The sequence below is a fragment of the Sminthopsis crassicaudata genome, chromosome 1 (assembly GCF_048593235.1).
Source record: "Sminthopsis crassicaudata isolate SCR6 chromosome 1, ASM4859323v1, whole genome shotgun sequence".
Taxonomy (NCBI): domain Eukaryota; kingdom Metazoa; phylum Chordata; class Mammalia; order Dasyuromorphia; family Dasyuridae; genus Sminthopsis; species Sminthopsis crassicaudata.
In genome coordinates this window covers 5830807-5844973 of record NC_133617.1, presented here as the reverse complement: position 1 = coordinate 5844973, position 14167 = coordinate 5830807, and the positions used below count along the sequence as shown (strand labels likewise).

Sequence of the window (14167 nt, the reverse complement as noted above, 5' to 3'; positions counted from 1 at the left end):
GAGAGAGAGAGAGAGAATCTGTTCTAAGAACTATGGGAATCAAAAATGATTTCATATCAGAAGTGGTATGACCTGAATCCTGAAAGAGTCAAAGTGTTTCAAGATCCAGAGTTAAGGAATAACATGTTCCTATCATGCCAAAGACCCTGGAAAGAAGTGGAAATCCAGGTTCAAAGAATAAAGTAGATTTTGTGGTTAAGATATAACATAATTTAAAAATGTAATAAGCCTCAACAGGTTGACCTAAACCATAGTTTAAAGTTTTTCCATACCAATGCTAAGAAAATTTTCTTTGTTTTATATTCTATCAAGGGCTATATTGGATCCATCACCAAATGTCCATGGGGACTATTTGTGTCTGTACCTAATGGCAGAGCACTCCGAGACTCATATGGTCTGATCTTCCACAGTCAGACACACTGTATCTCAACTCTAACAAACTGATATCATGTGGATCTTTTTTGAGAATGAAGGACAACAACCAGTCCTTGGCGATATTACTTGACATTGGAAGGTTTCAGTTTCTTTTATCTGTAAGATGGAGGTTGAAACTACATAACCTCTAAATCTCTTGCAGCTCTAAGTCCATGATCTTAGGATGTAAGGGGAGAGAGAAGATAATGTTTGTAGGTTTCTTATGATGGAAAAGTCCTGACATTTAGTGATTGAAAGATACGGAATGCTGCTCACAGATGACAGATAATCAAATTCAGTTGTGTAGTTAAGAATAACATTGATTTTACACAGTTTGTGCTCTGTTCATAAGTGGGGTTAATGTCTAAAGCAAGCTCTACATATTCCCTGTGAGTAATCTAATTAAGTAATCAATCAATCAGTCAAGCAAATACATTTTTATTAAACATCTGCTGTGTGTCAGACACTAAGCTAGGTGTTGGGATTGCAAATGTAACATGCTTCTTCACACAGTGAAAGAGTTCCCAGTGAGCAAAAATTCTTGGGGGAAAGAATAGAAGTACAAGGGGCTACATTAGAAAGAGCTTGAGTGTAGCTAGAAAGGTTCAAGATAGCCCTGGAGGAAGAGCCAGTGAGTGGCACATGAGTCTTTTGGCAGAAGCAGTGGAAAGGGTGGAGCAGAGCAGTACCTGATACTTGCACAGGCCGGGACTGGATAAAGATAAGAAATCTGAGAAGCATTGAATGAGAAGCTTTATTTTCTGTAGTACACAGGTCTCCTTTGATATATTTGCTTGCTCATTCAATCATTTGGGAATCCACACTCTGGAACAAAAAGATAAATTCTGATATCCCTTTCAGGATCTGTGTAATCCAAGAATGTTAGGAAGACATGTTCAAGTCCTAAACTCTGATATTAATTCAAATAATATTGAAATATTGACTAATCAAACTCTGAATACCAGTACTTGGATAAAGCATTAAAGGAAGAGATTCTAGGCAAAGAGATTTAAACAACTGCTTCACCAATATGAGTGAATGAGTGGAAGCTTGTGTCCAAAGAAAAATAATATATTGATTTTTATACAGCTTCCCAAAGCATAGAGAATGCAGTCACTTAAAGCAAGTGAACAATCATAGCATAGATGGCTGGGATGCATTAGGATTTTATCTTAATTCCCTTGCCTACTTGACTTGCTTTGAAAAGAAATTGTATCTGTAGTAGCAAAGGGCAAGTGAGAAAAGAAATCCAAGAGCCTAAGGAAAGAAGAAATCTGGAAAAAATTTCCAACTATACAAAAATTGGAGATCCGAGTAAGGTGATAGATGCTTTTTTGCCTGTTTGCCTGCTTACCAACTCACCTAATGCTTACAAAAGTGAAATGATGCTAGTAATTAAGGAATTTACAATTGATCCAAGGTAGAAAGGCACAGGTTACCCTTGAGATGACTTGGTCATTTTATCCCTGTTTTGAAAGTGTGTAATTCCAATTTTGTTGGGTTATATGGCACAGAGAGTTGCAATGAAATACAGACTCTCTTTCTACCAGGCTATGTGTGGAAAGATAAATCCCAGAAGATGTCATTCCCATGTGTCTATGTGTGCTTAACTATCCGCATTGTAATTTTTAACAATGTGACTTCACATTCTCAAAAGACACATACTTTGATGGAAAGAAGGAAACAAGCATTTATTAAGTACCTACTTTATGCGGGCATTGAACTGAGCACTTTACACATATTATCTCATTTGGTTCTAACAATAATCATGGGAGGTAGATGCTATTATTCCCATTTATAGCTGAGAAAAATTGATGGTTGAGAGAGGTTAATGACTTGCCTAGGGTTACACAGTCAATAAATGTCTGAGGTCTTATTTGAACTTTGGTCTTCCTGATTCGAGCCCAGTGCTCTGTATCATGGACCTAGATATTTGCAGAGGACTTTGCCAAATAGGCAAAAAGACAGTGTGATTTAAAAGATGCTGCTAATGATTCTGTTCATATCAAGAAAATGGTGAGATGATTCAGAGAAGCAAGGAGACCTGCATTTAAGCTTAGATATGAAGCTCATTTTAATAATCCACACGCAGTCTGATACTCTCTTATTTGTAAGGTGAGGATAATCATACCTGCTCAGACTATTTCTTATGGTTGCTATGGGGAATCAGAGGGAAGGGAAGATGATCAGGGATGGTTCAGGGGGAAATGGATAAGTTTAGCCATTGTCTTTTAATTGTATCTGATAGATTAGGGTTGATTGGTTGAGTGGGACTGCTGTAAATGTGCACCGTTAACCCAAAGCAATGCCCTATGAAGGGCATAAAACACCATGGGATCAGAAAGATTGTTTCCTTCTTTCTCTTTTCAAGGGACCTGTTCATTGGTATCACTTCTTGGGAATTCAGCTAATCAAAATCTCTCTCATCTTCAGTCCTAAAGATGGTAGCAGTTGGGGAAATAAGAGACTAATGAGAAACCCAGATTTATAGGCTTTGAATTTTGTTGTTCTGCTCTGGAAAGATAGAAGTAGAGACACAACAATTAAACCTGCTCTCAAACTTTGAGGGAACCAAATCAATAAGGAATGGAAGTTCCTAAGCCACAATCATCTAGAGAGAGAAAAGGGTCAGTTCCTAGAAATCAGTACAATACCTTCCTCAGGCATGCTTCTCTAGTAAATATAAATTTGAGAGTTCCACAATTCAGCCTTCCACAAAAGAAAAGAGGAATTTTTGAATAGCACCAATCATTTAAAGAAAGAATGGGAATCTGGAGGAATCCATAAACCAATTTCTAAGGTCAATTTCTAAGGAAATTTTGCACCTGGTGCAAAATGCTGGACTTCAAGGCAATAAAACCATCACATGAGGGAAGTAAAATATCTAGCTTATACCCCTAACCATCAGACAATACATTTACACATTAATACACTTACATTATTATTATAAATTACTTTGTCTCTACCGTTCTGATAGGAATGGGTGGCTGATCTGGAACCCCAAACATAATTTCCTTCCAAAAGAGTCCAAACATTCTTTGTAGTTTCACAAGCTTGAATGACTGGATAATGTTCTGGAGCAGAAGTGAAAGTCACTGTTATATCAAAGAGTTTCTCCCTCTAACAACCCCAAATTTATTTCCTTTATTAAAAAATTTCATACATTAGCATGGTATAAACTATCTTGATGCCCAGAAAACAAAGCAAAGTAAATATAGAATGGCATAAAAATATGGCAGTTTTGTTACAACCTTATTAAATTATGTATTAAATATATATTCATATATTTCATTAAATGTGAAGCATGAATACATTTCATACTTTCTAATACAAACTTGTTCTTAGAATATTAAATTTTTATAACTAAAGAAAAAGCATGTATTAATCATCTACTATTTGCCAGCACTGTGCTGAGCACTTTCAAAATTATTAACTCATTTGATCTTCCCAACAACCCTCTGAGATGAATGATAAAGTCTACAATCAAAAACAATTTAACTTAAAATTTAAAAAAATCAACTACGTAAGGTCTCAGGAGGAAACTTCTAAAAAGATGGAAGAAAATTATATGAATTGACAATGGATTATTATAAAAACTTTAGAAATTTCTTCATTTTCTAAAGGTTGAAATGCCTGTAATGTATCTGATAAATTTATTGTTACTTCAAGTCTTTTTTATGTGATCTGGGAACCCTTTGAGTCTTATGTAGAGATTAAAACATGAATTGTTGTAGAGGGCCAGGAGGTAAGAATCCATCCCAGATCTTAAATCTTACCATAACTTGACTTATCAACATCCCTTTTCTTTTATTAATAGCAGAAACATGCTTGGTGATACTTATAATTTGGAATTCTAGTGACTGAAACAAAATACAAACACTAATCAACAGATTAAAACTAAACCTTTTAATTTAGGACTGGAAAGAATGTCCACAAGGAGACTAAAGTATTTGGGAGAAAGATACCTGAGATAATGGTATGATAAACTTTACTCTGATGCGTATTCCAACTATTTACATCTCTGTCTAAGTAACCAAGATCGGGGCTTAAGGAGTTTAATCATTTACATCATAATAGATTTTGTTAGGCTATAGGAAGTTTAAAAGAATTGTCAAACCTATGAGCATTTGAGGTATATATATTTGTGTCTCTGATCAATAAACTTCGAAGAGTCCATAATCAGGATTTCTCCATCTGGCCCTGATATGTTGTAACATCCTTCATCTCACTACAGGACCTGGACTCCAACAAATTGTATTGTATAATTTCCCAGAGATAACTCTCAGTATGAAGAAAATAAAAAGAAAACAGAATTTTTAGAGTCTATCCCTAGTATTAGATACAATCTGTGTAAGCCCCGAGCTAGGAATCTTGTGCCATAAGATACATTTTTATATCAAAAACATTGTCTTAATGTTTATTATAATTATCATTTTTAGAAGTATGATTAAATCAAACAGTTTGATAGCAGAATATAGAGAACTCTTATGCCTTCTAAAAGCCATGGGCCCCAGAATGGTTATCCCATTATGCTAAACCTTGAAATAGTGCTATACCTTAGACAGTAAATCAGTGATTTGCCTAAATTTAACCAATATTTAAATGGAATGATAACAGAATTTTCCCCCGAAAAAATCGAGTACATATTCTTTCAAAAACTGAACTAATAAAGTTATTTCATTCAATTTAATAGCAATAAAACTGCATGGTGTTAAAACAGCGGAGACATTCAGCATAGAATCTCTGTGTTTGTGTGTCTGTCTGTCTGTCTTTCTTTACATACATCAAAGCCACTAATTGAAAATCTTGTTGTTTTGTCATTCATTTAGGTACTTGGACTATGGTCAAGTGGCAGGTTTAATTGATGTCTCTTTTCACCAAATGGGATTGCCTAATAAGAGAGTTGGGCATCTATGTATCTGTGTCCATCTGTGTCCAAAGGCCTTGGGCTTTTAATTTAATCTCCATTCATGTCATAAATCAGGAAAGTGAGGACAATAAATGCAAAATGTCATGCCTCAGGAACTCTACCTAATTCATGAGAGAACTGGCAATCAAATCCAGACTTCTTGACTTGCAGTACAGTGATATTTGTACTACAGCTTTCTTCATGCTATTTAAAAGTCTTAAAGAAAAACTCTTGGCCTGTGTTCCTCTTTTCATAAGACCTGATCTCTAAAGGTCATTGTTTTCACATTTGTTGAAGAGCTATTGTACCTTCTAAAAGATCTGACAATAGCTAAGGATGTTTTCCTATTGAGAAAGAGTTGAGATTCGTCAGCATTGATCTCATTGATCTCTTTCCACAGAGTACCAGCTCTGTAACCTATCACTTGATTCCAGAGGAAGCAGAAAGCAGGAGATCGATGAAGCAAAACAATTCCCAGGAGGGCTTTGTTCTCTTGGGCTTCTCTGACAAGCCCCAGTTAGAGACTGTGCTCTTTGTGTTTATCTTGATTTTCTACATCTTAAACCTGGTGGGAAACATGATCATCATATTAGTGTCCTGTCTCGACCCCAAACTGCACACCCCAATGTACTTCTTCCTTTCCAATCTGTCCTTTGTAGACCTCTCCTTGACCACTTGCATTGCCCCACAATTATTGGTCACCATGGGGGAAAAAGACAAGACCATGAGCTATAGTGGTTGTGTGGTCCAACTCTATGTGTCAATGGGTTTGGGCTCCACTGAGTGTATTATTTTGGCTGTCATGGCCTATGATCGCTATGCAGCTGTCTGTCGCCCTCTCCACTATGCAGTCATCATGCATCCTCAACTCTGCCTGTCTCTGGCTGCCACAGCATGGCTCAGTGGTCTCATTACCTCTCTGATCCAATGCTCTCTCACTATACAGCTGCCTAGGTGTGGTCATAACCAGCTTGACCACATCTGTTGTGAGGTGCCAGTATTGATCAGGCTGGCCTGTGTGGACACCACCTTCAATGAGGCTGAGCTTTTTGTAGCCAGTGTGGTCTTCCTTGTGGTACCAGTCTCTCTCATCCTGGTCTCCTATGGTTACATTGTTCGGGCCATATTGAAGATCAAATCTGCAACCGGCCGTCGCAAAGCATTTGGGACTTGTTCTTCTCACTTGGTGGTTGTAATCATCTTCTATGGGACCATCATCTTCATGTATCTTCAGCCAGTTAAAAGCAGGTCCAAAGACCAAGGAAAGTTTGTCTCCCTCTTCTACACTGTGGTCACACCTCTCTTGAATCCCCTCATTTATACCCTGAGGAATAAAGATGTAAAGGGGGCACTAAGAAAGTTGGTACTAGGGAAGACTCTTGTGTCAGATGAGTTGTGAGTATTAGGAACCAACTAAAAAGGTTCCAATGATTTCCTCTTTATGTGTTGCTACTTTGCCCAATGTATATCTGTCTCTGTAGTTAACTAAAAGAACTGGATATGAAAAAGAAATAATCAAACAGGCATATATTTCAACAGATGGATCTTGTATATCTAGAAGTTTTCAGTCATTTGTGATCCCGTTTGGAGAATTTTTTTTCAAAGATGGATCTTGTATATCTTGAAATATTCAGTCATTCTAATCAGTCAAACTAGTCATGTGATCCTGTTTTGGGGATGGTTTTTTTCAAAAATCCTAGAGTGGTTTGCTACTTTCTTCTCCAGTTCATTTTACAAATGAGGAAACTGAGGCAAACAGGTTTAAGTGACATGCCAGAGTCACTCGGCTAGTAAGTGTCAAGGCCAAATTTGAACTCATGTCTGCTCACTCCAAGGCTGGCATTCTATCTATTGTGCCACCTAACTACCCATTGTCTTGAGCACTGAGAAGGTGAGTTACTTGCCTGGGGTCACCTAGCCAGAGTAGTACTCTACTCCAAGTCAAAACAATGGAATCAAAACAGTAATAAAACATGCTCCCATCAACTTGAGGAACATTCTCCACTATATGCATATCATCAGTTGGAAGAGTGAACAGAGATCACATGACTGGAAAACACACATAAATGGGTATGCATGTAAGGAACATAAATGTGGAAAGATTCATATGCTAGAACACATGAGGAAGAACAGCTTCCGCCTCATTACTATAGAGGGACCTTTCTTTTCTGATGATTTCTTTGAGCTGCTGCCACTGGAAGTTTTCTAAACGCTTGTTGTTTCTTGATTTTGTTGGGTTTTTCCTCACACTATGCAGTATCTGCCAAATACATTACTTCTGTCACATGTGGGTCCTGGCTAGTTTTGTGTAGCTGCTGGTCAATATAGCTTGGCTATTTTCATGCTACCAATCCCTAGCACTGTTGCCTCAAGTTCCAATGTGGCTCCTCTCCGGTGCTAGCATCAGCTGCTGATTTTAGTTGTCTCTCCATTGGAGCAGTGGACTCTTCCATGTCTCCTTAAAACCCAAGAGCTTTGCTGCCACAGCTGTTTCAGAAAAGTCCAAACATATCCAGTCACTGAACTTCATGAATGGAGAGGGAGTCTTCCATGACAAAACAATTTTCCAGCAATTTTTCCATGAGGAGGTCTGCTGTTCTCTGAGCCATGAGTGGAGAGAATGAGATATATGTGAGAAACATTATGGAAATAACATCAACAAGAAAGCATCTTAGTTACGGGAGGTAAGAGAGGAGAAGTGAACATCACTCTGAAGTTGAAAACACCCCAAGAAACACTGAAACATTCCCAGGACAAAGTACACAGTAGACTCCTCGAAAACGATTAAATTGCTCAATAGAGTTCTGAATAATGGCATATATCAGTTTCCACTTTGGTTATTTGATTATTACCAGAAGACAAGGCAGCCCCCATGTGAATAGAATGGTCCTAAAAGGAATCTTTGTACTTTATGAGAATTTTGTTACTTCTCAGTGTAGATTTTTTTCAACGTTTTAATAACTGTGTATGGAATTTCTTTGGTCCTACTTTCTTTATTCTTCAATACTTCATGTTTTCTCATGTGTATCTGAATTCTTCATATTTGTCTGTCCTTAGAGAATTAATATTGCAAATAGGACCCAGTCCAAGCATCTTTTGGATGTAGCATTCTGTATTTTACACTCAGCACTTTCCTTACAAGTGGTATATTCTGTTTCTACTATATGTGGGAGCCCATATGTGCATGTAAATATATTAAACATGTGTATATTATAGATATAATACATTTATGTCCACATTTATTTTATGTACACATGTATATGTATATACACATATAAATATATGTGTATATATATATATATTCAAATCTATACACACACCCTGCCAAATATGGAAATTCATGTCCAATTCCCATTTTCTAGCTACCTGTTCTATGCCTATTTACATTTTTATAATCCAAATTGCAACTTTGATCATTAAAAAAAATCTCTTCTATTCCTTGCGTGTTTATGAATTTTCTTTTGTTCATACTTATGATAAAACCTTTGATTCATAGTCCTCTGTGTTTAAACTCTTATTTAAAGTTATGAAGTTTTTATATGTAAACAATTTATCCCTTTGACATTTACTATGATAAATGAGGTAAGATGGTTGTTTCAGTCTACCATATGCCAGGAAATGTGCATACAAAGAAAGATGAAAGCAGTCCCTGACTTCAAGGATCTCACAGTTTAATAAAGGGGACAACATACAAGCAAATATATACAAACAAGCTATTTACAGAACAAACAAGGAAATAATTAAATGAATCAAAACAAAGATCAAGCAGCTGGGTGGTGCAATGATAGAGTACCATCAGGACTGAAATCAGGAAGATCTGAATTTAAATATGGCCTCAGTCACTGACTAGTTGTGAGACTTGGAGGAAGTCAATTTATCCTATTTGCTTCAGTTTTCTCAACTGTAAAATGAGCTAGAGAAGGAAGTAGTAAATCATTCTAGTATCTCTGTCAAGAAAACCCCAAATGGGGCCACAGTGAGTCAGACACAACTGAACAACAGTTGTCCTTTTGGTTCTTCAGTTCTTCCTTCCTCTTATTATGAACTCATTCCTCTTTATCCTAATATATGAAGTACTAAGCCCTTAACAAATATTAATTAACTAAAATGATAAAGAACGTGTTGTTTTCTTTGATGTAATCACAAATATATCTGCTAAAGGCCTTTGAACATATAGAAGTTCCTTTAGGAGGAATTATTTCTGAATCTTTTTTTCTGCCCAAGGGACCTACATAGTCTTATCCAAAACTGCTTTGATTCTCTCTGTGTCCAATACTTCAGGAGGACAGAATATTATTGGTCACTCTAAACACACACACACACACACACACACACACCACATACACACGCACACACACACACACACACACAAACCACATACACACATACACACAATATGTGTATTTATATACATATATTGATATGTATGTGTATATGCATACAAATATGTGTATATGCACGTATATGTATATATACGTGTATGTATACATTCACACAGCAGTGTATTATATCTGTGAAACTGAAGGACATTGTGTCCATCCCCTACTCATGATGTATTTTTGCCTTTTGAGTGGCTACAAAAATGTCAGGATACTTTCCTGGCTAAATCCTATGCTGCCTTTTTCGAGGTGTTGCTAGTAAAGACTGACAATTCTTGCAACAAGATCCAATGAGATATAATTTATAAGGCATCTGGTACTGTGGGAGAGCATTTGGTTTGGAGTCAGATTGAAAGCACTCACAGGAATCTCTTTGAATCAAAGTTTTATTTTGCCAAAGCAGGTGGGTGAAGTAGCATGGGGGACTAATGTGTAGGGGGAAGAATGCTTATATACCATAAATCTGGCTCTACACCATAATTAGCAACACAAAAATTGCTATTGAAAAGCAGAAATTGTTAGAAACAGTGGTTTTTTTAAAGCAAAAGTAGCCAGAACATCAATGTGGTTGCCTGTGTTCAAGGAACAGTTTCTAGGGAAGCATTTTTTTCTGTAGTTTTAGCTTAACATCAGTGATTTTAGAAAATGCACCTTAGTAATTTTCAGTTTAGCCTAGGGGCCAAAGTTAGGGTCTAACACATCCCCTACATTGTCACAGAGTAGATGTGTATAATCAGGCCCAAAACCCCTGCCAGTCTTCTCACCTTTTAGTCTCCTCTAAGGCTAACAGACACCGGCCTCCTGGCTGACCCTTGACCAGGACCTTTTATCTCCTGATCCTGTGTCTTTCCAGTGGCTTCTCTCATGCTTGGAAAATCCTCCATCCTCACCTTCCTTCAAGTCTCAGTAAAAATCTTACCTTCTGAAAAATGGTTCCTAAAATGTTACAGCCTTCCCTCTCAAACCATCTCCCTTCTGTTCTTTATGAAATTTGTATGGACACAGCTGCTAACATGTTTTCTACCCCATCAGGCTGTGAGCTTCTTGAGGACAGGCCCTGGTTTTTTTCCTTCCTTAGTATCCACAGAAGTTTTGAACAGAGCCTAGCACTAAGTATCCACTTTCAAAATATTTATTGATGACCAAAAAAGTGCTTAGGGAGCTAGATGGTACAGCAGGTAAAGCAACAGAATTGGAGTCAGGAAGGGCTTAATTTGAATCCACCCTTAGATACTAACTAGATTGTGGACCCCAGCAAGTCACTTCACCCAGTTTTCTCTGTGTCTTCATCTGTAAAATGATCTAAACAAGGAAATGGCAAATTATTCCAGTATCTATGCCGGGAAACCCCAGATGGGGTCAGGAAGAGTTGGACACAACTAAATAAAAAGAAATGGCAAATGAGAGGGATTCCGAGAGATCCAGAAATATTTATGTGAGCTGAGGCAGAAGGAAGTGAGCAACACCCAGAGGAACTTTTCTGGTCTTCTGACCACACTGTAAAGGACAAGAGCTGGAAAATCTTCAGGGATCTGTTCCAGGTCAGTCTAGACTCTAATGTGAAGGGGTTTTCCTTGACCTTCATTTGCTGCACTGGAGAGCTTACTGAAAAGAAAGAGGGGAAAAGTTGAGGAGAGGAGGGAGAGAACAGGCTTGGAATGAGTAAAGAGAAAAAAGATATGATCTCTATACAACAGAGACTGGTGAGTGAAGTGATTGTCAGTCAACTATAATGAGGGAGAACTTAAAAACCAACAGGGAACAGCAATAATTTGGGATAGAATTAGTGATTTGCCAAAAATAGTTCCAGCTGGTGTTGGAGGAGTAGGGAGGAATTATTCAGGTCCCCACTATCCTGGTGCACACCCCTTTCCATTTTTGTCCAAGAACTAGATAATTCTGCCAACATTTTTGGAGGACTATGTTCCAAACGTTGGTACTCCTCTGATTCTTAGAAGCCCAGGTAGTGATGAGAATAGTGACATTTGGCTTGCACCTGCAGCTGAAAGATGATGGAGAAAGTAGTGACCTCTCCTAGAACCTGAAACCTCAATAGCAATAAGACATTGACCTTGGCAGAGATAGATGGCTTGTCCACAGTTGCTATGATAACCCCTGCAGCAAGACAGTGGAAAGGATGATGGAGCTATTTTTGTAAGCGTTAAACTATTGGCAATAGGAAAGTGATACCCACCCAGCTTTGGGCAGCTTTCAGAACAAGCTCAGAACATATAGACCAAGTACTGAGGTCTCTATGAGCTGGATGAGTCTCAAGTAGTTGAGGGCATGAGACACAGTACCAAGTAGGCTCTAGAAATCTGTGGAGAGGCCTTAGCCATAAAGATGGTGCAGAAGTAGAACCAGCTGTAGCTAATACTTTGTGCTTTAACTCAAGTACTACATTCTAATAAAGAATTTGTTCTCATAGCAACTTCCCTTTTTAAAAAATTCTTATGCAAATCCATAACACAGAGTGGTTGTAATTCACAATGTATATGACATCTTCTTCCTAAAATTGGCTTTTTGTAGCAGAGAAGAAGGAAGTTTCTCAGAAGACCATTCCTCTGAAGCTGACATTAGCTGTTGATTAGAACTTGAAGTTGACCTGTTTTCATTTACATTCTCATGGTCACTGTTCATAGACCTGTTTTCTTTTTTTCTATTTTACTATTAATTCAGACAAATCTTCCCTTGTTCCTCTAGATGTTGTATATTCTTCATTCCTTCTGCTCAAGAACATTGCATTATGTTCACATATCAACTACGTGTTTATCTATTTCCCAATCTTTGGACAAGTAACTCGTTTCAAGCTTCTTCTACAGTGGAACCCCATAATGGTGACCCCTTAGGGAATACTCATTTGACATTCCAGTTAAATATGTGGATCTCTCTGTATTCCACTCTGACCCAATTCAGTCAACGCCTCCCAGACTTCCTCCTGTCCATGCTGATGCAATGATTTAGACAATGTCATGAGAAAGAATTTTATTTTTGATTCCCAAGCTGGAACTCCAGAGATAGACTTCTTCAGGAATTATCTTCTTTTCTGAGTTTGAAACTTGAGGACTATTCAGAGCTGCCTCTGAAACAGTAAAGTGAAAGAATGTCCCCCCCATGATCCCACATAGTAGTGAGCACATGTCCTGCCTAAGCAGGCTGGACTCATTGTCTTTTTTTGTGTTATCTCTACTGGGCTTTGATGGCTTTGGAAAGAAAGTGAGGCTGATGACTTTTCAAAGCTCTGCTTCATTTAAATCCAATTCATTTACAATTCAAGACGTCATTCTTGTGATGTTATTGGTCCTCTTTGAGAACAAAGAATGAACAAAAACAATCTTTCCATCTAGCGGACTGAACAGTACGCTTGATATGGACAATGACAGGTTTCTTTGTGATTTCAGATGGTAAAGAGATTTTGTGAAGGCTCAGCAAGGTCTGTGGCATTCACTGGAACTGTCCGTCAGAGTTGTAACAGCAGCAGTAGAAATGAGCTGGAGTCGAGGGAGAAGCTGGCAAAGCACAGAGAAACCATTGGAAAATCTCACTTTGTTGCTTCATTGGAAGATCCAGGAATGAAGCAAAAGGTAAAATGACTAATTAGCAGCTTCACAAAGACTGCTCCTACTTGAAGAAGGCTTAAGTATAAGTAACCCAGATGACAGTATTGGTATAGAAAAGTTGGGTTATTATACTGGATTCTAATAACTGTAACATATGCTGCAATCTCTATATCTATTGTTTCTACGTGGAATCAATCACTTGTTCCAAACTTCTGTTTCCAATTCTTTGGATTTCAGCTGCCTTCTCATCTTGGAACAACCCTCCTTGATGTGAGCCTCTTCTATTGGTGATTGAATTCTGGGGACTTTCATCTTGAGGAGGGGCTCAAAGCAACTGTTCTTCATTCCTCTCTATGATATTCTTTTTTTTTAATTAAAGCTTTTTAATTTACAAAACATACGCATGGGTAATTTTTCAACATTGACCCTTGCAAAGCCTTTTGTTCCAAATTATCCCTTCCTTCCTCCCACCCTCTCCCCTAGATGGTAGGTAATGCAATACATGTTAAACATGTTAAAATATATGTTAAATCTAATATATGTATACATATTATACCATTATCTTGCTGCACAAGAAATATCTGATCAAGAAGGAAAAAAAATTTGGGAAAGAAAACAAAATGCAAGCAAACAGCAACAAAAATTATGAGAATGCTATGTTGTGTTCCACATTCTGTTCCCATGGTCCTCACTCTGGGTGTAGATGGCTCTCTTCATCACTGAACAATTGGAATTGCTTTGAATCATCAGAACTGATCATCGTATAATCTTGTTGTTGCCATATACAGTGATCTCCTGGTCCTTCTTATGTCACTCAGCATCAGTTCATGTAAGTCTCTCCAGGCCTCTCTGAAATCATCTTGCTGGTCATTTCTTACAGAAGAATAATATTCCATAACATTCAA

The 14167-nt window shown here is 37.7% G+C and overlaps 1 protein-coding gene across 1 annotated transcript; it reads left to right on the top strand.

The window, feature by feature from the left end:
* The first annotated feature begins 5780 nt into the window (after positions 1–5780).
* Positions 5781–6722, top strand: LOC141551675 (olfactory receptor 2G6-like). Its single transcript, XM_074283582.1, has one exon. It carries the CDS (start codon positions 5781–5783, stop codon positions 6720–6722), a length of 942 nt encoding a protein of 313 aa, XP_074139683.1.
* The last annotated feature ends 7445 nt before the right edge of the window (positions 6723–14167 follow it).

What these genes read in the sequence shown, in the direction of transcription:
- LOC141551675 (XM_074283582.1), top strand. Translation starts at nt 5,781, where the DNA reads ATGAAGCAAAACAATTCCCAGGAGGGCTTTGTTCTCTTGGGCTTCTCT.